Source organism: Pyxicephalus adspersus, chromosome 2, assembly GCF_032062135.1.
Source record: "Pyxicephalus adspersus chromosome 2, UCB_Pads_2.0, whole genome shotgun sequence".
Classification (NCBI taxonomy): domain Eukaryota; kingdom Metazoa; phylum Chordata; class Amphibia; order Anura; family Pyxicephalidae; genus Pyxicephalus; species Pyxicephalus adspersus.
Window position 1 is genome coordinate 128,043,780 of NC_092859.1, and position 27,996 is coordinate 128,071,775.

General features: G+C 36.1%; 1 protein-coding gene across 1 annotated transcript in view; it reads left to right on the forward strand.

Moving 5' to 3' along the window:
• WDR72 (WD repeat domain 72) overlaps nucleotides 1-27,996 on the forward strand; it is a 109,328-nt gene that overhangs the window by 67,290 nt on the left and 14,042 nt on the right. Inside the window, exons 16-18 of the mRNA XM_072402360.1 lie at nucleotides 3-94; nucleotides 181-263; nucleotides 877-1,051. Of these exons, the coding sequence (XP_072258461.1) occupies nucleotides 3-94; nucleotides 181-263; nucleotides 877-1,051 (350 nt within the window). The remainder of the gene's footprint in view (nucleotides 1-2; nucleotides 95-180; nucleotides 264-876; nucleotides 1,052-27,996) is intronic.

Sequence of the window (27,996 nt, forward strand, 5' to 3'; positions counted from 1 at the left end):
AGCTTTGAAAAGATTGAGTCTTTGCGTGGCAAATGGAAAAGTTCTGAACATTTCACTTCTTCATTTCCTCCATTTACTACAGATGTACTGCATGGTAAGCTTTCCAAATGACCAAATCATGAAATGATTTTTTGTGGCAAGTAAAGTCAAAACATAAGGTTTCTTTTGTATTTCCTACAGAGAGGAATGGGTCCAGTTCCACTGATACAGAAAACATTGCATTAATGAAAATAGTATCCACTTGGAAGGATCAAGAGATACAAGTAAGCATTTCCAACGTCAAATACAAATACATTGTTAAAATTAATTTTGGACACTTGTACAACACTGGACAATATCAAGAAGTGTTGTGACAAGAAGTTACTTAGAGCAATCAATTGAATCCTGCCTTTTATTTACTGATGTAGATTGGGAGACTGGCAAGCAATGGATACAGGCTAAATAGGGCCCTAGGCTAGGTAATATGATTGTCCCCACCACCAACATTTCTCATATTTACATTTAAATAGACAAGAGATACAACTGCATCTGCATTGCTTGAACTAGTATGACCCATCTGATCACACACTAACCTCCTGCAAGTCTTTGGGAAGGAACAGGCAGGTGCACTTTATGTACTCATTGTTCTACAGTTGTAGATGGGGCCACTGGATCCATTCATAGGGTGTGAGCACTTGCCTAGATTGTCTACTGGGCAACAAGTTTAGACCTATCACTTCTATTAATATATTTATTATGGATGGCTGTGATATCAACACATTATTAATGACGCATAATAGTAAGGACAAAGCGAGAGTACTTCTAACTAAAACACATTCAAACATCAAATGTTGAGTTGAAGAGATTAAGCTTTGTGATTTGTTCACTGCAATATAGGTAACAGAAGCAATGCAAGCTGTTTTACTGGCAGAGATCAGAAGATGGATGGAAACAATGAGACAAACAGTTATAACAACTCAGCCAGTTTGTACAGTGGATTATGGGCAGTTACCATTACCTTTGCAATCTGAGCCTCATGATGAGCAACTGTTTAATAATTCTCCCATGCAAAGTAAGTAGAGTCTATGAAATTCTAAGGAATGTATTGCTATTAAGTATTTAAAAGACCAGAATAGCTATCTATGTAATACTTGTAGATAGTGACTAAATACAGGAAGCCACTAAACTTTCCATTTCCTGCTGTATTTTTTTGCCTTCCCTGAAAATGTCACTGGTTTTCTACTGTAGTCTCTTCTGTCTCCAAGATATTGCAGTGAATTTTATTAGAGTATACCTTTGAAACAGATCAATGCTGGCAACACAGCCCCATACTACTCAAGTAGCTTCACATAACGCAGATACAGGAAAAATGAACACTTACTATTGCTCTATTGAGTTAGATTTTTAATACAAATTCCATTGCAACATCTGATTGTAGTAAGGAATCATTGGAATTACATCAATTGATTTCAATCCGATATGACCTTTTATTTAAAAAAAGAATAAGATAAATATGAACAACAGTTACCACTTCTAACATATAAGTGGAATATATACTTAGGAAAAAATGCTCAGCTCAGTGTACAATTTTGGCATATGCCAAGATGAAAGAATTTCCAGCCTTAGACCCTTTGCTTTTATTCTGTTCACCTAGAAACCTAATCCTATGAAGGCATGTTAAAAAATGTATGATGGGTTATGATCCAAATTTGGTCTCTTGATATGTTTTTGGCATCTTAGGATTGTTGGCAATATTTATTTATTTCAATGTTCAGTGGAGACACCACAAACAGCAGGAAGCTAAAAATTGGGTCCCGGGACACAGGGTCCTGATATTTGCTGCCATGGCTTAACAAAGTGATTGAGTGGATTTATATGATTTTACATTTGTAATAATTTTAGTGCGGCTTCATTGTTAACTACGATGATAACTTGAATACAAATACATATGATGCATTGTTATAAAAAAATAATAATGCTAATATTCATACTAATTAGACAGATGAATTTGCTTCTTTAAATATAGAAAACTGGTTTAATATCAATCACAGTTTGATCAAATACATAGAATATATTTTTATGAATTGAAATAAACTTAAGCTGACCAGTTAAATCTATTTTTTACTTTGCATGTTATGTTTACTACTTGTATGATCTTAATATTAAAGCACCAAAGTAGAAAGTGGTGTTGCGCTTTGCTTTTTAGATTTTTTTTGAGGCCTCATATTTGAAAGTGCATAAAAGAATAGTTGCCAGTATTATCCAATGCAACCAATTGGCTTCATCATAGGGTAGAGCAAAAGCATATTTTTTCTTTTCTTTATAAAAAATACACACAGCACGGTCACACAAGAACACTAGTTCTAAACAAAGATGTTACTGTATAGTGAATGACCACCAGCAAACATCCTTCAGTTATCATTACTATGAACCCAGTAAACTCTATTAGGTTAGTATTTATTTACATAAACTATGTATTATAAACTGGTAAATGGGCTGAAACTGAGTTTCCTGATTTAATATTCCCCAGACAATATTCTGTTTATTTTAATTTTATTTTCCCCCTTAAAATCACTAGCATAATATTTTGAGTTTCAAATGGTACTTATTTCTCGTAAGCGAACGCATATCCATTTATATTTTAGCTTCCAGCTTTCCACTTCAGCCTAATATTAAATCATCTTTATCTTATTCAATTGCAGTGTTTTTTTCTTTCCTTCCCGTGTCTTATTCATAAATGTTCTGTATGGAGAGTGGAAAGCATGCTGAGTCTTGTAAACCTAAAGCCTATTCCCTTTTTCCTTTGTGCTTTTTACTGGAGAACTCCTTAATGTAGTAGAAATCAGATTTGGTGTGTATTTTTACACAAAATCAAATTGCACAGGCGCCACACCAGCACTTCCATTTCTTTCCAAACACTAAGGAGGATAAGGTTCCACCACTGGTTCTCACCGCAGAGAAACAACCTTACAGGAAGGCTTTGCTGTATAGTGGACCTGCCCTATTTCTTAGAAATCACCTTCTCTGTTTTCTTGTCAGCTTCCTGAACTGGACATTGGCAGGGAAATGCATTATAATGAAGTGAAAGGTACAAATGTTACTGCAATGGTTGTTAAAATATTGAATTGGTTGTTAAAACCATATAAAGCTGTAGAATAATCATACACACTGTGGTTGATTTACTAAATAAGTACAGAATTGTGCATTTTCACTTAACTTAATAAAAGCATTGAAATGAAATGAGGAATGAGAAATGAGGCACAGCATACCCAGTCACATGCAAAATCAAAAATCAGGATTTATATAATATAAGGCAGCACAACTCTACCTCATTTACTAATTGTGAATTCTTTAGTAAATTGTGCCACTTTGTCCTCTATTAAAAATTAATTTGTATTACAGTTTCAGAATACATTAAAATGTTTTGAAAAAACATGAGCAAGCCAAGGCTCAACTGTGGCTTCATCCAGCTCTTTCTTGAGATCTCACCAAAATATATAAAATCATTGAGACCAAAGCAGTCCATAAAATCCAACCTAGAAAATTATATATGGACACAAATGAATGTTCAGGGTACCAGAGTTTCTCCACCAGGGTTCCTCCAGAGATTGCTAGGGCTACCTTGAGCAATGAGCAATTTGTGCCACTTGGGTCAGTGTAGGTGACACCAGTGGTCATTTCTGAAGGGTGACATTCCTCCCAATGGCCAGCAGTGTAAAAGGCATTCTTCCACTGATCGCACTGATCACCTCACTAATGTACTGTGAGCTGTGGATATAGTAATTATAGCAAGGGTTCCCAGATGACATGACAGTTATTTCAAGGGTTCCCCTGTGTTTAAAAGGTTGTGAAAATCTGGTGTATACAACATTCTTACACTTTTATTGTGGACTAATTTTTACAAAAGTGCAACAAAGGTGGTGAAACTATACTTGGAGTGTATAGGTGAAGAAAAGAAAAACGGGATTGGAGGATAAATAGGCAGCCTAGGGGGGAAGTAAAAAATGTCTAGATAGAATGGTGGTTAGTGATTTCTTTACATGCAAAACTATGGAAAGGGAGGGATGAAGGTATAAGCACTGCTGGCTTCAATATACAAACCTGTCTTTACAAAATGGACAATCCAGTAAATCATGAACATTTTGCACAAAGACTGACTTAAGGGGCACAATATAGTTTCCACCAGTCTTGTGTTTGCTAATCTCCTAGTTTCTGAATAGGTCCCAAATCTGTAACAAAGGATCATCTTATGGCAAAATCCTTAATTCCCACTTCCAACAACATACTAAATATTACATAAAACTGAAAATAAATTTTGTTGACATGTTGGACTGTAGCACAGTGCCAAGATGATCTAAGGAATGCCTGGTATAGCTGAGCCAGCACTGCTTAGCCTGCCAGAGATTTGAAGAGGTAATTTTGTCAGAAACCTGCACATGCTGATCTCTTTGTTAATATGGGGGAGTAGTGGAAATATTTGAAGGCACTTAGTTGAAAATATAAGTTAACCATTAAGTCACACATATGTGTCATGTCAGAGACCAATTTTTTGCCTCCCACATACTGAGTAAACCATAATTTTATTTGATTTTTGTAAGCCTAACCACAAATCCCCACAGCTACAGTTGTCTTCATACAGCCAAGTGAAAGATGTACTACATGTGACTAAACTTAATTAATGAATGATCTTCTGAATCTTCTGATCTTGTTCTCATTCTGGCACATCTAAATATAGTTTACTATAGATTGGGTATTACCAGAAGGGAAAGTCAATAATAATTTTGGTTTCACCAAAATGTGCCTAGCCTCCGGTATGAACCAAATGATCAAGAATAGAGGGGAAAGAAAAAGATGAGGCATTTATAAGGCACTCGAATACATTCACATATCAAATAAAAACAACGATTTTTTATTAAATTGTAAATATTGAAACAGGTATTAGATTTAAAACAGTATTCGAATAATAGATGTAGATCCTATCATAACGCTTTCAGTACCATACAACCTTTTGTACATCTAAGATAGCAAAAAAGTACAAAAAACAAGTATCAAAAACCAGACACGTTTCACCCAAAAGGGCTTCCTCAGGGGAGTATGAGGGACCACAGAACGACAAATTGATGGTGTCAGCAGTATTCGAATTCTTTAAAAACAAAGAATATCCACTGCTAAAAATCAGCTGCAGACCCCAATGATAAGGGAATTGATTTGTTCTGATGAAATTGTTGTGACTTGCAGAAACTCAATTCATCAGACCGATCTTATTAGGGGCATATAGTTACCTAATGGTTGTCATAAATATCATAGATGGAGCTTTTGCAAAAAGGTATACAACTCCCCAACCTAGTAACTAATCGACCACTAGGCGTACTAAAGGACGTGAGGGTAATCTGATCCACAGCTCTCCAAACTCCATTGAGTCATCTAAATATACATTATCTAAATATTTACTAGAAATAACTTAAGGCAAAAGAAAATGTTCATTTTTCCCATTCTTGCTAAGCACACTTTGAACACCCAATATCGTACAGGAGAATTTAAGAAAAAAAAGAATTTGTAATGATTTGATTAATAAAGTGAACACAGCTTTGTCTGAATTACTAACTTAAGCAAATATTCAATTTGCAAGGTGGTCATTCCCCACTTCTTAAATAAATGAACCCAAATAAATTTGAGTGCAGTTGTGCCAGCATTTTGCTATATTGTTTCCTGCCGTCTTGAATTTATGGATAAAACATATACATTGTGGATAGAAGTTTGAGAGCATCCTTAAGGTGTTTATAAAAGTTGCTGAGCATCCTCGCCTGAAAGTGCACATTTTTGTTCATGACATTGTCTCATATCAGGCTTATTAAGGTTCTTTTTCTATTATGGCAACTGTCACTGTAAAAAATCTTGTTGAAGATGATCTGCAACAGTTTCTACTGGCAGCTAAACTATAAGGTTGATAAGGAATGTTATTGTTCCCAGACCCCAAGGGCTCTGAAGATTGGGGGAGCCTATGACACTTTATAACTTGTAGTGATTTGTGATTTTTCTGCAGTTTGTGGCCATTCTTGCTCTAAAAGTCTATTAGGAAAAGCGGTAGTCATTGGAACCTTCTTCATGGCAATATTGTCTATTGGAAATGGAAAGGCTTGATGGCAACAGTAGTAATAATATATATAGTATAAATATGGTGAATGATACTGATTTACCCCATTACTGACATTTTATTGAAGAAATCTGAAATAACAAGGTATATTTCCATTGACTTTTCCACAGTGGGTTCATTACCTATGTATAGAAATCCATAATATCGCCTGTTCTTTTTAACAATTGGAAACATGTGTCCTCTAGATGCTACTCAAGAGAAAATGACTACATTGATGTACAATGACTATCCAGACTAAAATAAAACTTTGTAACGCTGCACACAGCTGGTTAAGTGTCTACAGGTTTTTTCTCCTTTTTTGTTCAGTTTTAGGGAAAAAAAAAAGTTTATTTTTTAATCCTTTTTATTCAGACATATCCTGTGATGTTGGCAGGCAGTTCTACCAAGTTCTATACCAGAAAAGCATTTGCTTTTCCTTTGTGATTTTTTACTTTTCAATCTCATGTTGTTTTCAAGCAAACTAAAGGTCAAGTGAAACACTTTTGTTAAGCACTCTGCAGTATTAACTGTGATAAAATGGCCATTGTACATAAGTGTTCCTTAACCCTTTCGGATATATAAGGTCACATTATTTAGCCCGTTTTACTCATACAGTATATGTCATTGATGGTGAAGCATTTATGAAGTTTTCCCGTGCATTCCATAATATAGTCCTTGGTTTTCCTGCACATTTTTGTTGATCTGACTATCATCAGAATGTTAATCCTCAGGACACTAGAAACAGTTTAATTATTATTGAAAACATTTATCACTCACCCTTCCTAATTTGATTCATATTTTTTAAATATCAATACAGTATTAAAAGTAAAAATGGGTATATGTCACAAGTAAAGTGAGATATGGCCAGAAAATTATAATGAAGAGTCGTTTCTGCATACTGCAATATATGAGGTGTGGTTGCATGACTCATAATATCTATTCCCTCCAATAATAAGAAAATATTTTAAAAATAATACACAATAATATACCTCGGGGGCAGCATGGTTGGCTCAGTGGTTAGCAATCTGGCGGCACTAGGTCACAGGTTCGAAACCTAGCCAGGATGCTAGGATCTGCAAGCAATTTGTATGTTCTACCTATGTCTGCGTGGGCTTCCACCGGGTACTCCGGTTTCCTCCTACATCTAAAAAAACAAAACAAAAAAAAACATGCATTTAGGTTATTCAACTTTCCATCAAAAATTGACCTTAGACTGTGTTAATGACATATGAATATGGTAGGGACATTAGATTGTGAGTCCCTTTGATGAACAGCTAGTGACATGACTATGGACTTTGTAAAGTGTTGCATAATATGTCAATGTTATATAAATACTGGCTAATAATAATAATAATATTAATAAATACTCCTTTAGAATTGCTTGCCCAAAAGACTTGCGCTCCTTTACCTTTTTAAAAGCCATTGTACACTTAACCAATATTTTTTTGTTTTTTTATTTTTAATGGATGTGGTAGTGTGTGTGATTTGCCTATATTTTTGGAGCTAAAAAGTGTCGCTCTTCCCTATATCCAAAAGTTGGGAGTGATGTTAGAGTCGGGTTTCTAGCATTTTCAGAAGAAGACACCAATAGGGACCTCCATATTTTTATTAAGCACAGGCTTCCTTTGTAATAAACACATATTTTGGCACTTTTAGAGTGGATGTAGGTTTCTAAAATCACAGCATAACCATGAACCATGTATTTAATACCCTATAGTACAAACTCACTAAGTACGAGCTGCAAAATAGCTGAATATTGGAAACATATATATATAAATAAATAAATATATATATATATATATGATTACAAAAAATGTTATGTTCTTTAGAAAGCACAGAAAGTGTTGGCATGTGGTTTTTAAAGCTGAACTTTAGGCAAACAGCTACATATACTGTTTCACCTAACACAATTTGTGTTTCTGAACATGAGATTTCTGATAGGCATGGCAGGAGAAACCTTATTTTATTTTGCAGTTATCAAGTAACACTTATAGGTCGTGTCCTCAGGTCTTGACAATGGATTGTGGAAAGATAAGCAGCAAACTAATAAACTCATCCTATTGGACAATGACTTTGTAAAGCGCTGCATATTATGTCAGCACTATATAGATACAAGGTAATAATATCTTACCGTATGTAACAGTTCTTTATCCACTATTAACATGTCCTGGCATTGCAGCACAACTGATTGACACCCTGTGCTGCTTCTGTCTCCCCTGATTTAAGCTCTGATGTTTTGTGGACTGCAAAAGACCGAAATCAAGTTGAATTCATGTATTTACGCTGGTTGAATTTAAAATGTATGTATGTCATAAATACAGGGCTGTGTTATTATATATCTATAACTATTCAGTTTTCAGCTTAAATGATCAGTGCTTATCACTAATTTCCTATGTGTTCTTGTTAAACTAGACACTAAAACAATGACAAACAAAATCTCTGTGTATAGAACATGTTTTCTGTATATTTTCAATATAGATTTAGATACAAATACTAGTAAATGCAAAGATGTACATATAAAATGGAGCACAATAAGCACAGTTACATAAAATCTAAAGATAAGATCCATTTAATCTTCCTAATCTATGTTCCATCTTGAAAAGAGGAAAAAAGAATGCCTTTTAGAGAACTATGCTTTTTGGATTTTATTGATTCAGCGTCGCAACTGCTCCATTTCTGTCTCCATAACGGAATAGAGAGGCAAATATTAACAATGACGATCAATACATCTTTATGTTCACTAAAAACCAAATCTATTTTTGTAGAGTTACATAACTTAAGTGGATTCTGCTTTTATCTATGTTTTCAAAGAAGCAGTTAAACATAAAATAGAAAGACCCCACATATGAATTCTTTGCAAAGTAGGAACATACCGCATGATACAGAAGCTTCTGCTACAGCTCTAATTACATTAAGCAACATTGAACTTCAGCTGGAGGAAAAAGCAAAAAAGAGTCTGAGCACTGATGTAAAGGAACACTGGATCTAATTGGGGTGTTTTAGAGAAAACCCAAGCAATGCTATGAGTTTTGAATGCAAAGAAAGCTATGAAAATATTATTAAATGATAAAATGTTCACAAATATTGGAGTTGTGACCACAGTGGAAAACCTTGAAACACTAAAGGTATGTAGGGTTAGGAAACATGAAGGTACCTATTGATATCTTTGGCTTTAAAAATTAAAAATATTTTAAACATACAACAGAGTTGCTCCAAGGATACCCTTAAAGCCCCACTAAACCCAGAATCAAATATGGCAATAATGTTAATTAATGTAAATTATCTTTGTAAATGATCTTTAACAATGCAAAAACACTGCACAACAACGATTTTGCTACCGGGAAATAAAACATGTGATTTACATGATATTGATTCTGCTGATTCCAAATCTGAATTCAGGAACTTGCCTATCACGTACAGATTTTAAATTATAGGGGTGCTATAGCTGTACAAATGGTCAGTAATTGGGTAATGTCAGTAATTACTAGATTGTAAGCTCTTCGGGGCAGGGTCCTCTCCTCCTGTATCACTGTCTGTATTAGTCTGTCATTTGCAAGCTTTTTCAGTTGCTGAATAGCGCGACGGCGTACGATTTCGGATCGCAAATACGAATGCGCGAGCGATCATCCGATTCTGCTTGATGAATTAGGGCCAATGAGCTGATGTCAGAAATAGGTATATAAGGCGAGATGGACCAAGGGCATGTCTCTAGTGCGAAATCATCTCTTTGGATAGTACAGCTAGGCTGTATTGAGTCTGTTTAGAGCTAAGGATGAGTAGGTGCAGCTGCGTTATTAAACCACACAATTTTTGCTACATTTGTGGCAAATATACCCTGTGTGATCAACGCAAGAACCTAACCAAGAGGGTGAGATTTGCTTACTTTGGATTACTAAGTAAGTTTGGATTACTAAGTAATATCCAAAGTAAGTATTACTTTGGATATTAAATTGGAGATCAGGATAAAAGCTGGGCACCTCATATCTGCTGTCAGGTGTGTTACGTTGGCCTAACACATTGGTTGAATGGCAAAAGGAATAAAATACCTTTTGCTGAGTCTATGCTTTGGCATGAGCTAAAAGACAATCACTCAGACTGCTATTTCTGTACGATTAAAATTGCTGGGTTTTTGAAGAAGACTAAGTCAAAAATTGTGTATCCTGATTGTGAATCTGCTCTGAGGCCAGTGCCACATGATGCAGAGAATCCAGTGCCAATCCAGTGCCAGTCCCTTCTACATCTGTTGTTACTTACAGTGACATGTCCGGTGAAGAACAGGAGGATGATGTCGATGTTAATGAATGTTATGAACCCCAATTTGAAGAGGGTAAGCCACATTTTATAAGCCAATCAGATTTAGATGATCTAGTAAGGGACCTGTCTTTGTCAAAAGAGAAGTCTGAACTGTTATCCTCCAGAATAATGGAATGGAATTTGCTACAAAATGGGACGACAACTTTCGTGATTGAAATATTGCTTCTGTACTGACATGAGTGGTCTGATGATGGAGTTAGGTTGCGTATACATACCAGAGCAGTGGAGATTGTTCATAGACTCGAGCAAAGCAAGTTTGAAAGCTGTATTGCTGCATAATGGTAACGAAAAACCTTCTGTACCTCTTACTCATGCCGAAGAAATGAAAGACACATACGAATCCATGGAGGTCATTTTGAAATTTATTAACTATTCAGAACACAAGTGAAACGTTTGTGGTGACCTGAAGGTGGTGGCACTCCTTTTTACTCTGCAATTGGGATATACAAAATATATGTGCTTTCTGTGCCTGCGGAACAGTGGTGATCACAGCAATCATTACAAAGAGAAAGAATGGCCACCCAGACATGAACACACAGAAGCATAAATCACTCATTGATACACAGAAAGTTTACCTTCCGCCACTATTAAACTTAGATTAATGAAAAAATGTTGTTGTTGCAATGGATCATGATGGTATGGGTTTTCAGTATCTAAAGGACAAGTTGGAAAAGTTATAACAGATGCTAAACTGAAAGCAGACATTTTCTGTTGGTCAGGTGCTGTGAGAGGAAGGCTGGCCTGTGTGTGGAGGTAAGTATAGCTTTCAAAAATCCATAATTTTCGAAAATCCAGCACTGCCAGATTTTTGAATGCCAACTGTACATTTTGTAATAAGGCAAAAGTTAGTTATTTATAGAGATTACAAAGAAACTGCGGAAAGAGAGAATGTAGCTAATCATGTCTATACGCGAATCAGACTTCAGATTTGGATTCAGCGCACTTGATTTAGTATAGGACACATGGATTAGATCAAGTAACAAACAATATTTATTTTTTTGTGATGCAGTGTAATCAATTGTGTAATTGTGATTGGTTGTAGCTCTGCACCTATCCAGACAACTAAGATCTTTTCTGCCTTTTAGTTTCCTGTTAATAGATTGAATTTCTAAAATTGCTCACCACCTACCTGCAACTCCTCATATAAACACAGTTTCCACTGTAATGCAGAAAAGCTGAGAAACGTAGTCTGGCATCTATTGTTATTTCTACTTTAGACTTCCCATGATCACATCCAGTTGGGTCTTCCACTAGAAGAAGTAAGAGATGAGAGGAAATAACTGTAGTGTGTTGTTTAAGCTCATTTGGGCCAAACAATTCATATTCTGTCCACCACTATGCTTCTATACAATGTTTGTATTCACAACAAAGTTTGATTGCTATTGGAATTTGTCTTGTTCAAGTTTAGGGTTAACTGGGTATACTGGTTTAGAACACTTTGCATATCTAATAAAAACTTAAATTAGGTGGCTTGGAGGGTCACCTCCCCCACCTTTTTAAAAACACACCACCCGTTATGAATTTAAATTGTCCGAACGGCTATTTTAATATTGAAGCTTAGTGACTTTTATGCGAGCATTAACATAAGATACAATATATAACATAACTTTTACTTTACAACACCCCTTGAAGTTTTATCCCCCCTTTTAAAACAAAACCCAGTTCCTGGTTGCAGGTCCTCAGAGTTCTTAAAAACCACCATCGCCAGATCACCAGAAGGGCCACCATTGCTTTTGCTCCCAGCCACACAGCGCCGCCTCAGGAATGTTAATTTTTTACCTGAAGGGCCCCTCCACAGTTCACTTCACCTTTGATTCCTGCATCACCTTAAGAGTCCCCACACCTGAGATGGGTCCCCCTCTATCCACACCAATACGAGTTACTCCCCCTTGAGGACCTCAAACGCCCCCCCGCTCCTTACCATATTGCCCAATGTGGAGGGAAGGTGGGAATCGCTCTCCCTGCCTGTACAAAATGGCTACAGGAAACTTACTGTCTGCCCTTTTTAAGACCTTACTATGTCCTCCTTTTTTTTTAAAAAAAACTTACCCAATTCTTGACCTGATCCTACCTTGACACCTCCAGACCTGGTTCCCCTCTCACCTTGTCATGTTGTCCCTCCAGCAAAATCCCTTCATTTGCCTTTCTGCTTCGGGCCCCGGCATTCAAAGGAAGTTAGTGAACGTCACATGCACATGAAGAAAAGATTCCTTTTATCCACATTTGAAAATTGGTTACGTTTGCTCTTTTCTATGAAATGACTTACTAAATAGTCAACGTTTTTATAAGTGATGACACAAATATGCCACAAAGTGAACCTGTAAAATGCCAGTATAGCAATCACATGCAATATGAAATATTTTTTGTCAAACCTGTTAATGAAAAAGTAAATAATAACATAGATAGACCATTTTTAACATACCCTTGACTTTTTCCAAATATTGGAACCTAAACTGAACCTATTGTTAAAACTGAGAAATCATAGAAATCATAGGGTATACGTCAATCAGCATAATCAAGTCAAGTACAATGTTTTTGCCCTGGAAAACAACAAATTCTGCCTCAGCAGCTAAGTATGGCCTAACAGCATATGGTTTCTAGCTACCAGGATCCTTATGTGCTTCACAGAAGAAATTGCACAGCCTGTATTCTTTTCAATCAGAAAGTCAGGGAGACATTCAGTTAGAGAGGATCACTGAAGTAAATTATATATGTACACACTAGTCACTTTATTAGGCACTCTAGTATTGGGTTGGAGCCCGGTTGCTTTCAGAACTACCATAACTGTTTCCATAATTGTTTGTGGCAGAGATTCAACATGGTGCTGGAGCCAAAACATATATGTATAATATGTGTTGATATGTTTCACATGTTTTTCAGTTCTTTTTCCAATGCATCTTAAGCCAACATATTTTTATTAGTTTTGAATAGTGTGATTAGAGGTTAGATGTCTTTATTGACCCCTCTAAGAAGATTTATCCCCAGTAAATGGCCTAGGTATATAGATTGTTCCAAGATAGAAAGTCATGGGAGGTGAGAAATATTTTTGGTGTCAGCTAAGGGAAATCATCATTTATGGAAACTTTAATCTCATTAGAGGAAGGTTGATTCTCATTTTTTGTTGTGCCTCTAGGACAGAACATTGGGAAAAATCTCACCAGGGGTTCTAATTTTTATCTAAAACCTAAAGCCCAACTCCAGACTGATTCCATTTTTTGTAAATGATTCCCTTGCTGAAAAACTTTAAACTTGAACTGTACTGCATTCCATTTTCCACTACATGTCCTCAGTCCTCCAAATTTAATGATGTTCTTAGGACATTCTGTGCATGGAGAGTGTCAATAGTACGCCAAGGCACCCTGCTTCACCATCATCCCAATAGCTGGGGCAACCTAATGGGGCAAATCAGTTGGCGGAGGCCTAGAGTTTACCACATTTTGACTAGAAGAAAATTTAACAATTAGCAGTGAATGCAGTCAAATATATAAAGGTAAATGAAGTTACTATTATTATTATTATTATTAAACAGGATTTATATAGCGCCAACATATTACGCAGCGCTGTACATTAAAGCAATATGTCCTATTATATGTCGTGGCCTGAATATATGAGGCTCTTAAAGTGGACCTATCAGCACATTTTTACTAATATATATAGTATATATATATATATATGATGTAGAAATTTATTTTTTTTAACTTTGTTAGGGACCCCTCCCCTTCCGCCTTTACTGCTGCAAACTACAGACTGAAAGGAAACCTCCTGGGATACATATGTCACATATCCCAGGAGGCTGTGGGCTACTCCCTCTGCAAATGCCCGAGATCATCACATGGGGCTTCCCTGGAATGTAGAAAGAAAGTGCAGATCTCATGCATGCTCAGTGGGAAGACACGTCGCCTGATCTTGAGCCTGCTCAGTTTCAAGTCAGGTGATGTGAGCAGAACCCAGAAGAAGAGGAAAGAAGATGGCCATTGTCCATTCTGCGCCAGACTCGATTTGCAGGGTACCAGACTCGATTTGCAGGGTAACAGAAGTGTTATTTTGTTTTTTGTTTTTTTTGCTGAAAGTTCAACTTGGTTGGAAAAGCCAGTGTATTATACCACTACAGACTAAGCCAGATGTGAGATAGTGATTTTACTGGGAGCTAGCAGACTTATATTTTGCTATTAATCATGATTTTTAAATGTTGTCTGTAAATCTTGCAAATAATTGTAATTGATAATGGAGAGAAAAACTTTCTTAAAATGATTGCAGCAAATTTACATGAAAACAACTATATTAGCATATTTTAGGAAATCATGCAAAATTACATGTTGCTGCTTTGAGAAGTATGATGCAATATTTCCAATGCTTCTGCAGAGACATCACTATATGAATTTTATTATTATCACTATTGTTGTTACTGCTGTTTTTTGCTGTCATTTTTTTTCTACAAGGACAAAAATAAAAATCCTCAGTTGAATTCAGGGATTTTCTCCCCCCACAGGACACCTTACGGATACATCAAACTGGCGATGTTAGCAATCTAATCACAAACCTGTAATTCTGCGGACAACAATTTCTTATTGTGAACAGTATTGCAGCTTTTATGTTCATTTAGGTCAACCGAAGATTGCTGATGCACCATATGTTTCAGGCCCGGAATGATGGATGATATCCTCTGATGCCCAGCCCTAAGTGATTGCAAAGATTGAAGACACACAGTTCACTTAGGATTGCTTACCATTACATCGAGTAATCAGTATGGTAGGGAAACCCATGCACTTTATGTCACCTCGCCAAATGTCTTACTTTCTTAAAGGACTGTATGCGGCAGATATATTCTCTGTCAATGTTGGTAATATAAAGGGAATGTGCTGCCATGGAACACATAAAACTTTATATGGCTAAATGATGTTGACACAGGAATACATTTGCATTAGGCTGCACTTTTCCTAGCAAGCTTGTTTTTACTTCTAACAAATACCGGAGGTATGGTGACAGGGTTAAGGCAAAGAGCAATTGTGCATTTGCTCTGTTATTTAAAGATCACAGAGAATTGTATCATTTTACTGTCATGCTGTTAAAAGGAGTCAGGTCAGGAAGCAGAGAGGCAAAGCAGACTTGTCATTTAGGTATATTGTATTGAAACTTTTCACTTTTTTCATTGTCACCCTGCTTGTACTTTTACAATTCCCCCACTGTATACACTCTTTCTACTTTACTCTACAATGACGACAACAACTTCCCTATGTGTGATCCGAGACCTGCCAGTTCAACATTACAAGCTAAGAGGTTGCAGCAGAGGCTGATCTGTGCCAGACAATATTGAACACAGCCAAGAACTTAACAGACATCAGGATTTACATTATTGTGTCATCTATCAGTCAACATCCAAGTCCAGGATGATGGACTATGCCTGTTATGTGCCAGGGCCATAGAAAATGCCAGTTATTTGTCAGAACCTGGCATTTGCCCTGGCCTGTTCATATACCCTAGATCAGGGGTCAGCAATCTCCAGCCTTTAGGCCAGATACGGCTCAGCCGGTAGTTTGGTCCGGCCTAACACCCCCTGTCCTATCCAGCCTAATGCTGGCCAGTAACCCACAGAAGCCACCGGAGCTCCAGAGCGGCATGCAGCGTTACCACTTCCGCCACTGGGGTACATAGGGAACATTCCCTCTCCTCCGTATGCATTGCGGAGGAGAGGGATTTCCCTTCAGGGAGCGTTCCTGGTGGGGGCGGAGCCATTGGGGCGGGACTCGAGAGAGAGTCTGGCCTAGTGTGCTCCTGCCTACCCCTGAAATGGCCTAGTGGCCAAAACAGTTTGCTGACCTCTGCCCTAGATAATGCCAGCTATACTCTCAGACTCTGAGTAGTGCTGGTTATACTTCAGGACCTTGGACATTGCCTGTTATACTACAAGGTCCTACCTAAGGTCTGTTGTGTTCTTAAACCCTAAAAAAAAATACAGGTTATACTCAGGAACCCTGGATAGTGTCTGTTATAACCCAGGAGCCTGGATAATGACTGATATTTCCAGACTCTGGATACTGCCTATTATATCTCGAGACCCTGAATATTATCTATTTTTCCCCCAAACCCTGGAGAGTGCCTTTTATATTCCCAAACCCTGGAATAAAATTTCTTGTTATACTCCTGAACTCTGGAGAATGCTTGTTTTACGCTTGGACCCTGGATAGCGCCTATTATACCACAGGGCCCTGTAAGTTTGTAACACATAACATCAATGTGCTTAGTATGCACAAATATGTCTGATGATATAAAGACTTTCTTTAGAAATAGAAATAAAATAGAAATAACATGTCTACTTAAGTTACATTAGGATATTAGGAAGTAAAAAACATTTGTTGTGCCGGGGAATGACTCCGATCTAAAATTATTTGTTCACATAAAATATTGTGGATTTAGGTGTAGTTTTAAAGAGCAGAAACAAAAAAGCATTAGGGGAGCAAAAAGAATCTAATTAATGTTATTTACTCCAGGTCATATATTATATCAGTTGCTTTTCTTCTTTACAGTTATGAAAGACAGAATTTCTGAAGATGTCTGTCATTCCTTTGCATTCCTCTAGCCCAGGGTGCATCCAGAAATGCTGCTATAAAGCACAAGTACATCTAAAATATGTACCATATCTCCAGCATTCAAGCAGCTGTTCCTAGTATTAATGTTTTATCATTGTACAATTGGGAAAGATGGTTCCAATAGTATAGTAAGCAATAAGAGAGAAAAGTTAAAATAATTTTGCTTTCCACCCCAAATAATCCTGAGCCAGTAGAAGCATTATCATTTTGGTAGTAGTTCTGTTTGATATAAACAGTGCATTAAAATCTACTCATAGTAAATCTATGTTCAGATAGGCAGTTTAGAACTGTACAGGTAACTGCTCCCGGGCACTCAGTAACAACTGCTATGCATTTGGGAGCAATGAGAGGGAAGTACTGACATTCAGGAGTGTTTGCTGAACACTTTAGTAACAACTTCTTTTTCCACAGGTGGTAAGGGGTAAGGGATCCTAGGTCATCTTCTATCCTTCAAAACACCTTCAACTGCATTCCAGCTGCTTGCAACTGCTTCTTTTAATGTCAGTCTTGTCTGGACATGTAGGTGTTATGGTTTAGATTAGTTTAACACTTAGGTAGTTAGTAGTTACATAATTATTTTTCTATATAGAGGCCTTTACATCAGACTAAAAAAGTGACAATGAATGAAAAAAAACAACAACCAATGGCTCGGTTTGAAATAAGAGCTGTCACTCCATGTATTTATAAGCAGTGCATATCTAATTTGCAATGTTAACAGGTATTTGCTTTTTATTTTGCAAGATCTGATTTCTCCCTGTTATTTACAGGAGCAGAGACCTTGGTGGCCATTGTTTGTGCTAGTATTGCATGATGACATCACTGGGTTATAGTTACAGCTGGGCACATAGCTCTGTGCATTAGAAAGCAGCAAAACCATGAACAGTGCATCCTGAATCTCTTCTGTAATAAAGTAGCTGTTGATCTGTGGTCAGAGATCACCATAAAAGTCCTTGAGCTCCTTCACTTTATTTTGCAAAAAGGTCATCAGACAGCTTTGCATCATCTAACTCTATCAATCAAGGACCTCAACCACTGCTTTCTGCTGAAAGCCTTCCTGTTTGGCTCTGCTTTTCATAGACAGCTCAATAACTTGTCTGTGAAGCCGTGATAAATGTGGCATGTTCTCTTAAACTGTTCATTTAACATTGGGCAGAATTTCAATACGCTTTCCCTAGCACAAAGCAGTTTTTATTTCATGCACTTTTATTTACTCGTAATGATCCCTATATCAACCTGCTCCTATCTGCGCATTTTTTCTTTCTTTCTTTACAAATTGGTTATGTTTTCATTTTTTTTTCTTTTTGGCGGCACAACAATTAGACATGTTTTAGCCGGGCCGCATTTGTAACGATGTATCCAAAGCTTTTGTAAAACGGACCACAATTGGGAGACTAATGCAGGCCATCTAATCCAAGTGTCTGCTATTAATGTTTCCTTCAAATGGTACACATCAGGAAACATCATTAAACAGTAACTTTCTTTCTTTCAGCCCGTTACACTTTGATCAAAGCTGAAAATGGGTTCAGTGTTGTTCTAGCCGAACAGTTGTCGATATCTTTAAACCATCCCATTTTTGCACAATTGTCTATCTCTGGAAGAAGGCCTGAAATAGAGCTATTATAGCAAATGAATAACTTCTCACTCTGAAAGAGGATGGCTCTTTCAAATCAGGTTGGGGGTCAATGGCAGGGCACGGCAGAAGAGCTCACATTGCAGCTGCCTGTAAATGAGGTGCACCTAAACATGCTGCAGGCAGTGAGGCTTTGTGGGGGGGTTGCAATCTACCTTTCCTTTCTAGGTAAACTAAGTGCAGACCACACACATTGCATACATTAAAACCACTTGTACCATAGCAATTGATGAGTGCACAATAGGCACATCTATTTGGGCACAGACTTACTTCTCTGGAGTTCCTCCGTCCTGAGTCCAATATCACTGAATCACTGTATGTAACATCAAAGAAATCACATTTAATTTTAAAAACAAACTCATTTTGCCATTGTAAAATAATCAGCAGTGGAAAATAAGCAATGCAGAAAACTGCATAGTCAGAAATTCTGCTGCTCTTTGCTTGGACACCATCTGGATCTAGATGCTGAAAATGGTCATGGCTACCTTGCATTTAGCCTTACCATGTGATATTAGTTCTGATCTTGGTAGCTTTGGCAGAAAGACGTTGCTTCTCCAAATTAATGAACAGTTGAACTTGTATATGCGTTTCTTGTTTGTGTGATAGCAGTAATCCTAACTCATATTTAAAGAAAATATCTTAGTAATCATATATCAATAAATATTTTAAAAATAATAAATTAGATCGCCACCTCTTAGATTGTAAGCTCTTTAGGCAGGGTTCTCTCCTTCTCCTGTGTCTCTGTTTGTATCTGTCTCCCATTTGCAACCCCTATTTATTGTACAGCGCGGTGTAATGTTGGCGCTTTGTAAATACTGTTCAATATTATTTTATAATAGATAGCAAAATGTATAAATAAAACATTTCACTGAACAAACAAAAATAATACAGAATAACACAACTCTGTTTAGTTATTACATTATTATGTAATACTTATATAATACATTCATAATTTTAAAATACAATAAAAAATACAATTTTGATGTTGTAAGCTGGAAATGCTATTATTCTGCAATAATCTCCATGCTATTTAACAAAACCAGCATTCAAAAGGGCTCCTTACAGCATAGTGAATTTAGCCTAATTTTAATATTTGTACATTGGCCATTAGATGTACATTTAAAATGTGCTGTCATTGTAGTTTTAAACGATTTACCACTTATTGTACACCAAACCAATTGTAATGTATAAATGATGAGCTGATTGATGTAACTAAAAATAGGTTTGACCTGAAGTGGAACTCTAATTCTATATCCACACTGCTTCTGCTCTACATCTAAATATGCATTCAATAGTTACATGTGTTCTGCTTTACCTGCCAAAAGATTTCTGATTCTGTTTAGCCTCTCCTGAAATTCCTGTTTAAATATATCTTATTGGTTTTCAATAGAATACAAACATATAGAAGGAAAAGGGGAGAGGGATACAATTCTACGTCATATAAGGATTAAATAATGAAATGCATATGTAACAGGAGTTAAAAGGAAAAGTATTTAAAATAACTATGAACTTACAAGACTAGATTGATATGTTTATTGGGAGGGTAGGGTAGACTAACAAAGGAAGGTCAGGGAGAAAAGACAAAAAAAGAGTAAGGAACATCCAATGTTATAGTGTATCTGTTTGAAGAAGACACCACTTTAAAAAGGGAATAAAGGTATACATACCATATAATGATAATACAAGTGAGACAAAATAACTATAAGAAAACATGTAGTTAGACCAAAAAGATAAAACCCTAGGAGTAATCACCAGTCAATAGGCAATGGGGGTTCATGTATTAGGAACCTTGCAGTTAGGGGTATCTAGCCGGACTTCCCAGCCTTGCAAATAGCGAAGTATATTAAACTGTTTAAATGCAAATTATTATTCATGAGATAATTGGAGGTTAAGGTCAGTAATAGGGCTATCAAATAAGAGGGGTCTGGGGTTTTCCAGAATCCTAAAATGTGTAGTTTAGGGATTCTAACTTGTAAAATAATTTGATTTAGCTTCTCTTTAAAATGATATACCTGAGTGAGTTTGCTTGTCTCTGTTTCTTCTTTACCACTTCTTGGAACCATCAGAAGTTCGTGGAATCTTTCACGAGAATGCCAGAGGCTCTCTTGCTCAATCCTAGTGCCAATGCAGAAATATCTAAAAAAATAAATATATATATATATATATATATTTATATATACCCAGTATAGCAGAGGGACACTTTTAATACAGCTGAAAAATGGCTTAAAGCTGCTTATGGTGTTGCCCTATAAACAGAAGTGGCTGAACAGGAGCTTTCTTGGCAAGACCACTACCAGGTATTATTTTAATAAAAGCAACATATTTAAAAATGTTGCAAATTACTTATAGGCTTATAAGGTATTTAAGTGATAGAGTTAACATAGACTTTATTCATTAAACCCCACAGATCAGCTTGTTGCAGCAAATAAGTACAGATGTCACTGTTCACTGTTTTCTGGACATCTAGGCTGATATTGTCCATGATATATTCAGTGAAATACTATAAACCATTTTTTTTACAGAGATGATTCTGGTTTACAGCTAGCATACCTGTTAAATGCTAAGCAGTAACAGATCTGATTAACAATCCGTACACACACTGACTCTGCTACTCATAGACAGCCTGCAGCAATACAAATCATTGTTATCTGTGTATGACTCTGAATGGGAGTAGCATGAGGGTTCACTAGCTTTGGGCTCACTTCTGCCCCCTGACTTTTACAAATTACTTTGGCTCCCACATTTTCCTAGAAATCAGAAAAACTTTTTTTATGGTAAAATAAATACAGTATTTAAAGTATTAGAAGACTCAATTTTAGAAGAAATAGAAGAAACTATGCTACAAAGCATTTCAATCAGCTCTGGCTTTATCCTCCCTACAATTACTTCTGATGAGCCCATTCTAAATATTATGTGAAAGTTGTGCTGGATAAAAACCTTTTCCAGTACATGTTCGCACCTTGCAGGAACACATTTCTTGTGACAAAAAATAACTTTGTCAAAGTTACCTGATTACCCTACCCATGTTTAATCTCTAGTTAAGATATGCTAACAGCAGGCTTACTGGAGGAGGCTTCAGGATCACCACTAATTTGTCAAAGTTTTAGCATTAGTTTGTGCAGTAGCCTTAACAATGATTTATTAAAGTAAAAATTAAAATTAATACCCAATTGCTTGTGTTTCTCCTTTTTTGAATACTGAACTATTCCTTTTAGCAATTACATGCTATTTTGGCTTAGAATTTACGCTAAGACCCTGAGATCTGGGATGTTTCTTTTTTCCTACCTGCCAACTTCAATCCACAGCACTGGTCTTTGAAAGTCTTAAATAGTCCTAAATGCCTACAGCAAAATGATAGCTCTCCTGTTTCCTCTCCTTTCATTAACTTTGCAAATACACTTGCTTCCTTCTTTCACTTCCCTCTTCAATCCTCAACATTTCCCCTTTTCTTTCATGATTATAGATAAAGCCAGAAATCTTTCTGACAAGTTCATGCTCTGTATTTTCCATTATAAATACATCATCCAGGTTCCAGAAGTCACAATATTGTTATATATTGTTATAGCATTATCCCAAACATATTCAATTATAACAATTGTTCTGCTCTTGTGTGAGCGGTGAGTGGTCCCATGTTAAAACAGAAGGTATTTGCTTGCCTCAATTTAATCTACGGCCCTCTGAATATAGAAGAATTATACCTGATTTTAAGATAGTGGATGGTGCTATGAAAGTCAATCCAATTTGCCATTGTGTACACCAACCTAAAATTGCTGTATAGGTTTCAGAATAAATGGTAGTCCATTATTAGGCTGTTACTGACCTATAAACCAGCAGTTCTGAAAGTACAGTTTGGCCACAGTTTGGCCAACGATTAGGTCCATGACTGCATTCACTATCATAAAATTTAGAAAAAATCAATTTTTTGGGAACTGTGAAGATAGTGAGTAAATACATTTGTGTTAAAGCTTCCTCCAATGGTTTTAATGGTATACCTTAAAATCTGTTTTTATCACTTCTTGGGTGTTTAGTTGGTATGGAACACATCCTGACATTATGAAATTAAACTGAATAACATTATTTGTAGTTAAAGTGGGGATAGGTAGACAGAAACAAGTTAAAATTTGATTTAATATGTTTTACTTCTGATTGGAGGCAGAACTGACCCTTTAATAGCACAACATTGGCAGGCAAACCTTGACTTTGCAATGGCTACTGGTACAAATATTTATCCTATATATTTTATATACCCTATATTTGAATAAACAAAAAAGGGCATAATAACAATACCAATAACCATAGTCATTGATAAGCTGTACTGGATTACGATTTGTTTTGTTCATGCATCAATACTTGCACGACTGGGTATTTTCTACAAAGCAAATTTTCACTTTTCTCCATTTCATTCACTATGTTAGGTGACTATACAGGTAAAAAAGGTAATGTTCTCTTCTCCTTTAGTAAATCTTTCTGATCTGCCTGCTGTCTGATGGTGTAGATACTGTAAAAAATGTTTTCATTCCTTGTGATTTTTTCTGTTGTCTTATGTGCTAATGTTTTATTATCTTGATGACAAGTTGAAACAGCTTTTATTTTGATTTGTCCTATTCAGAGAACCTTAGATGAAGTTGAAATTATTATTGATAGATAGCTTGGAAACCTGTGGGGTGTTGAATCATCATGTATTAATCCTATTGTCTGTACAGCAGGCTTATCCAGAGGTGTGAAAACCTCATCTAGTTATTTTCAGAAAGTTTTAAAATCTAGGACTTTTCACTTCGCTAATTCTTACTAGGGTTTGCATGGTTCTAAGTTTAGCATTGCCTTCCATAGAGCCCTTTTGGCTAGATAGTAAATTTAAGTGGCTTTACTGACCTGTACGAACATAAAGGGCATCAGAAAAGGTGGCTTCTTCCCTAATCGTTTATATTACATTACTATAGACCCTAAACATCACGTTTCATTATCATATTATACCAACAGACTCAATTACAAAATATTGTCCATCATTGCTCTGGTAGAAACAGTTATCAGGTCCAGCAGTGATGCCATAGAGCAGGGGTCGGCAAACTCTGGCCTTTAGGCCAGATATGGCCCAGCCATTAGTTAATTCTCGCGTAACGCCCCCTGGGAGCGTTATGATGCCGCCTCCTTTCTGTGGCTCCCCTATTTATCGCGGCCGGCCTTGATACTTCCACCGCTGAGGTAAATAGGTAACGCTCCCTGAAGGTAAATCCCTCTCCTCTGCAATGTATACAAGGGAGAGGGATTTCACTTCAGGGGGGATTCCCTTTTGGTGGGCTGAGCCATTAGGGTGGGACTTAAAGTCTGGCCTAGTGTTCTCTCGCCCATCCCTGAAATGGCCTAGTGGCCATAAAAGTTTGCCGACCCCTACTATAGAGTATTGCCTATCATGGATGGTATGGGCAGGGTTTTCTTTCTGAAGCATTGCCTCCAATGGCACAATCTAGACTTGATTATGGTCATTGAACTTAGTTGACCGTTCAATTTTCATTACCTGAAAAATGTCAACTGTAATGTAAGTGGTTCTCATACCATTTCCTTATCTTCCATGATTATAAATGAGGGCAGTTATAATTTTGACAACTTTAAGTGTTGTGCTTGCTATGGTTTTTAGAATCAAAAGGCCTTATGTTTTGCTATGGCATCATCCCAAACATTTCTCTGCTGTTATCTGGCATGGTCTATAACCAGATATTCATTATAAGGCAGTTCAATTTTAATTTATGTAATTTTCATGATCTAGAATTAGACAGTATATTTAAAAAGTCTGTTGGTTTAAAGGATTACTTTGTATGTCTCCAAACCTGTCACACAAAAGTCAAGGACCTCTAATTATTCCAAAGTTCATTTTGTAGTTGTTCATAAGAAGCCCCCCTTTTATGCCTAACACTATGACACTAAAATACCAATAAAAGAGCTTGGGGTATTGATCATATGCATGCAATTTCACCTTTCTTTCCAATAATTCATGAATGACTTGTTTTCTAAGGGTAACAGCCTTTTTGAACATATTTGAGTAATTTCATGCCAAATTAAGCATCTGAAAAGTTTGAGAGAAGAATTATCTTGTCTAAAGCAAACCCATAGTTACTGATAACTATGTCACAAAATGAACCAAAATCAATTACTACCAGCAGTGATGACTGCATCTTCGAGTAATAGTATTAAAGGACATTTAAGGAAAGTGTGTTAACAAAACATAAAATCTTTCTGTGGTGCCCTTTCCACAGCTGGATGTCGCCCTTAATTCAGTATTGCCATGAGCTATGTGCCTAAAGCAGACCTATCGCCTCATTTTTTAATTTACATAAAAGGGTAGATAACCCTTAAGTATAAAAAAAAAAAAAAAAAAAAAAAAAGAGGCGGTCCCTTCAGTTTTTTCAGCTGTGGGAAGCCCAGATACTCTTGGGTTACCTACATCATGTATGCCAGGAGGCTTTGAGCAACTCCTACTGCGTATGCGCGATCGCGGGCCTGCGCTAAAGGGGGTTTCTCAGTAATGTAAAAAGAAAAATGTAAAAAAGTGCATGTCTCATGCATTTTTAGATTTACATGAGGAATTGTCACCTGATCTTGTGCCTGCACAACGCAGGATTGTGTGACATAAGCAGAAGAAAGAAGAAGGAAGAAGATGGCTGCACCCACTGGTTCCTTTGTGCCAAGATCAAGAATCCAGGGCAGCATGGAACCCAATGGAAGCCAGTTGTGTTTAGAAGTTTAAAGTTCCTTCTTAAGTATTCAATCACAGAATCATAATTTCGTAATCTGTTTCTTTTTATCTAAATCTTAATTTTATCATTATATATAAATATATATATATATATATATATATATATATATATATTTAAATATATATTGGTTATTAGAATTTTGGGGGCCAAAGCCCCAGTCCCAAAATGAAAGCAGTCTGTTTCTATTATCATATTCAATAACCATCCCCAATGCCTAAATATGTCAATCAAAGTGACTCTTTGTTCAGCACACTCTTGGAAATTATTTAAAAACCAAACCAATTAAAAATGTGTTTATATTGCACATTGCTTTGTTTTCACTCATTTTGACAGTTAATATAACTATGACCAACATTATGGAAATTCACTATTACTGACCCTTGCATATCGGGTTCATAAGGTCACAAATTCTATTTACTACCAAAAACTTTACTGTGACCCTTATCACAATGGTCAAAGAATATTACATCTAAATCACCCTTTGTTGCGTTTAGATGGCACTACTAATCATCGTTTATGTGCTTACTGATTTTTAAACAGTCATTTGGAACATAGGATATACTGTGATGATTATGTTTGTTGCAATGTTGGTATTATATGGGGTAATTATAGGCAGAGCAATTATTATTGGTTTGCATTTTAAAACAACCATTATACTAACAATGTGCATAATAATTCACAGCTGTCACATTGAAAATGTATATATTATATTGATAACCATTAACTGATAGCTACATATATTAGGTCAGGACATCTCTGGAAACAGGATTAGCTTTTTATGGTCAGACTTCATCCATGACCTTCTGTAGGATTAGAACTTACATTAGAAAAGCAGCCATATCTCTAAGTATGATGATGCCATGCTGACAGCTCTGAATGGGGCTAGGTTGTATTTTTAAGCAGCAGCTGTACCCCATAATATGATTAGCTTATATGGTTAGAATGTGTCCATATCTCTATGGGACTGGTATGTATTTGGACTGTCTGAATAGGATTACCCTGCACGGTTAGGACTTTAAATATGATTACCTCCAATGGGTAAGAAATATTCAGATCCCTGTTGAACTTGTGTTTTTAACTTTATCAATATTATCCAATAGGATTAGATTTTATCGTTGGGTTACATCTATATAGTCAAACTAGACTTTATTAATAATTTTGAAGTAAATAACGCTGGGTAGTAGAGTATGTTTATATATTTTATAAGATTAGCTTGGATTAGATTGTTGGATTAGATTGTTGGATGAATTCATAACCTATTTTTTTCATATAATGCATTCATTTAGTAATGAACTAAGGTTGGAATACTTAATAGTAATGGCATAGTGGTGAGAAGTTTAGTAAGTGTTTGGATTTTTTTATGTGTTTGTGTGGGTCTACTCTCAAAAACATACAAGAGCTTTGTGTTCCACAAGAGGAAAGCTCTACAGTGGCATTATTATCTGGGAGGTAGCCTTACCACTGAACAACATTTTTGTATCATGTTATCCAAATTGTATGATACATTTTAACAAATGTGCTTGATATTATTCTCTATATAAAACATATTCTTTATTTATTTGTTTTTCATTTTTGATCATAAAATAACTAGCATTCTCAAGAATCATTGATACAAAAACCGCAAAACATTTAAACTAAAGCAGATTTGTAAACTTTTCTGCTGGTTAGTCACACATTGTATGGTATCAGCTGCATGCCAAACTAAATGACAAAAGGTTTACAACACCACTTCACAAAAGACACATTTCAACACATCAATATTTTATAGAAATAAGAGAGTTTTCATACAGGCTAATGTATGAAAATAGGATTTGACAAATCTTATATCCTTAATTCTTATTTTCCTTATAATATTTATGTATTTAACAGATTATTTGTATTATTGGAATAGAAGTCAATTATAAGTTTGATTTGACACCTTTGCTGCCCTAAACAAACAGTTCTATAATTCCATTTCTAAGCAGTGACATATGTGTTAACAAAACCCATATACATTTATTTATATTACACTTGCTTTGGTATATAAAAGTAAAATTGTCATGTAATTTCTGTTCTTTAGATGACCCTCAGCTTTTTACCATTGAAGGAGGAGTAAGCCCCTGGTGATAAGTTGGTGTTATTATATCCCTATATCCCTATATATCCCACTCAATACCAGAGTGGGTGTATAGAGACCCAAATAAAACACTTTTTTTTCCTATGAAGCAGACATACCCAGGTATCTGACCATGATCTGTTTTTCATTCAGATTTTAATTATCAGATAATATACAAAAAAGGGATACAAGCTATAAACAAAATTTAAGTGCAAAGTCATTCCAGAACAAATATCCCATAAACATCCCTCTTCCAATGAAAACAAAATGATATTAGCATTTAGGACACCTAACCGAGGATCATAAAATGTGGACAAGGCATTGCCATATACAAATGATGGTGCACTGTTGAGTACCTATCAAAGTTTGAATGGGAGAGCCCTCTTGATATATAAACAGTGGAGCAGGTGAGCACCTTAGTCAAATAAAGTTGGCAGAGGCTTCGGACTAAAGAATTTTATTTTAATCATTAGGTTTTAAATACCATCAATAGTTATACTTACTGA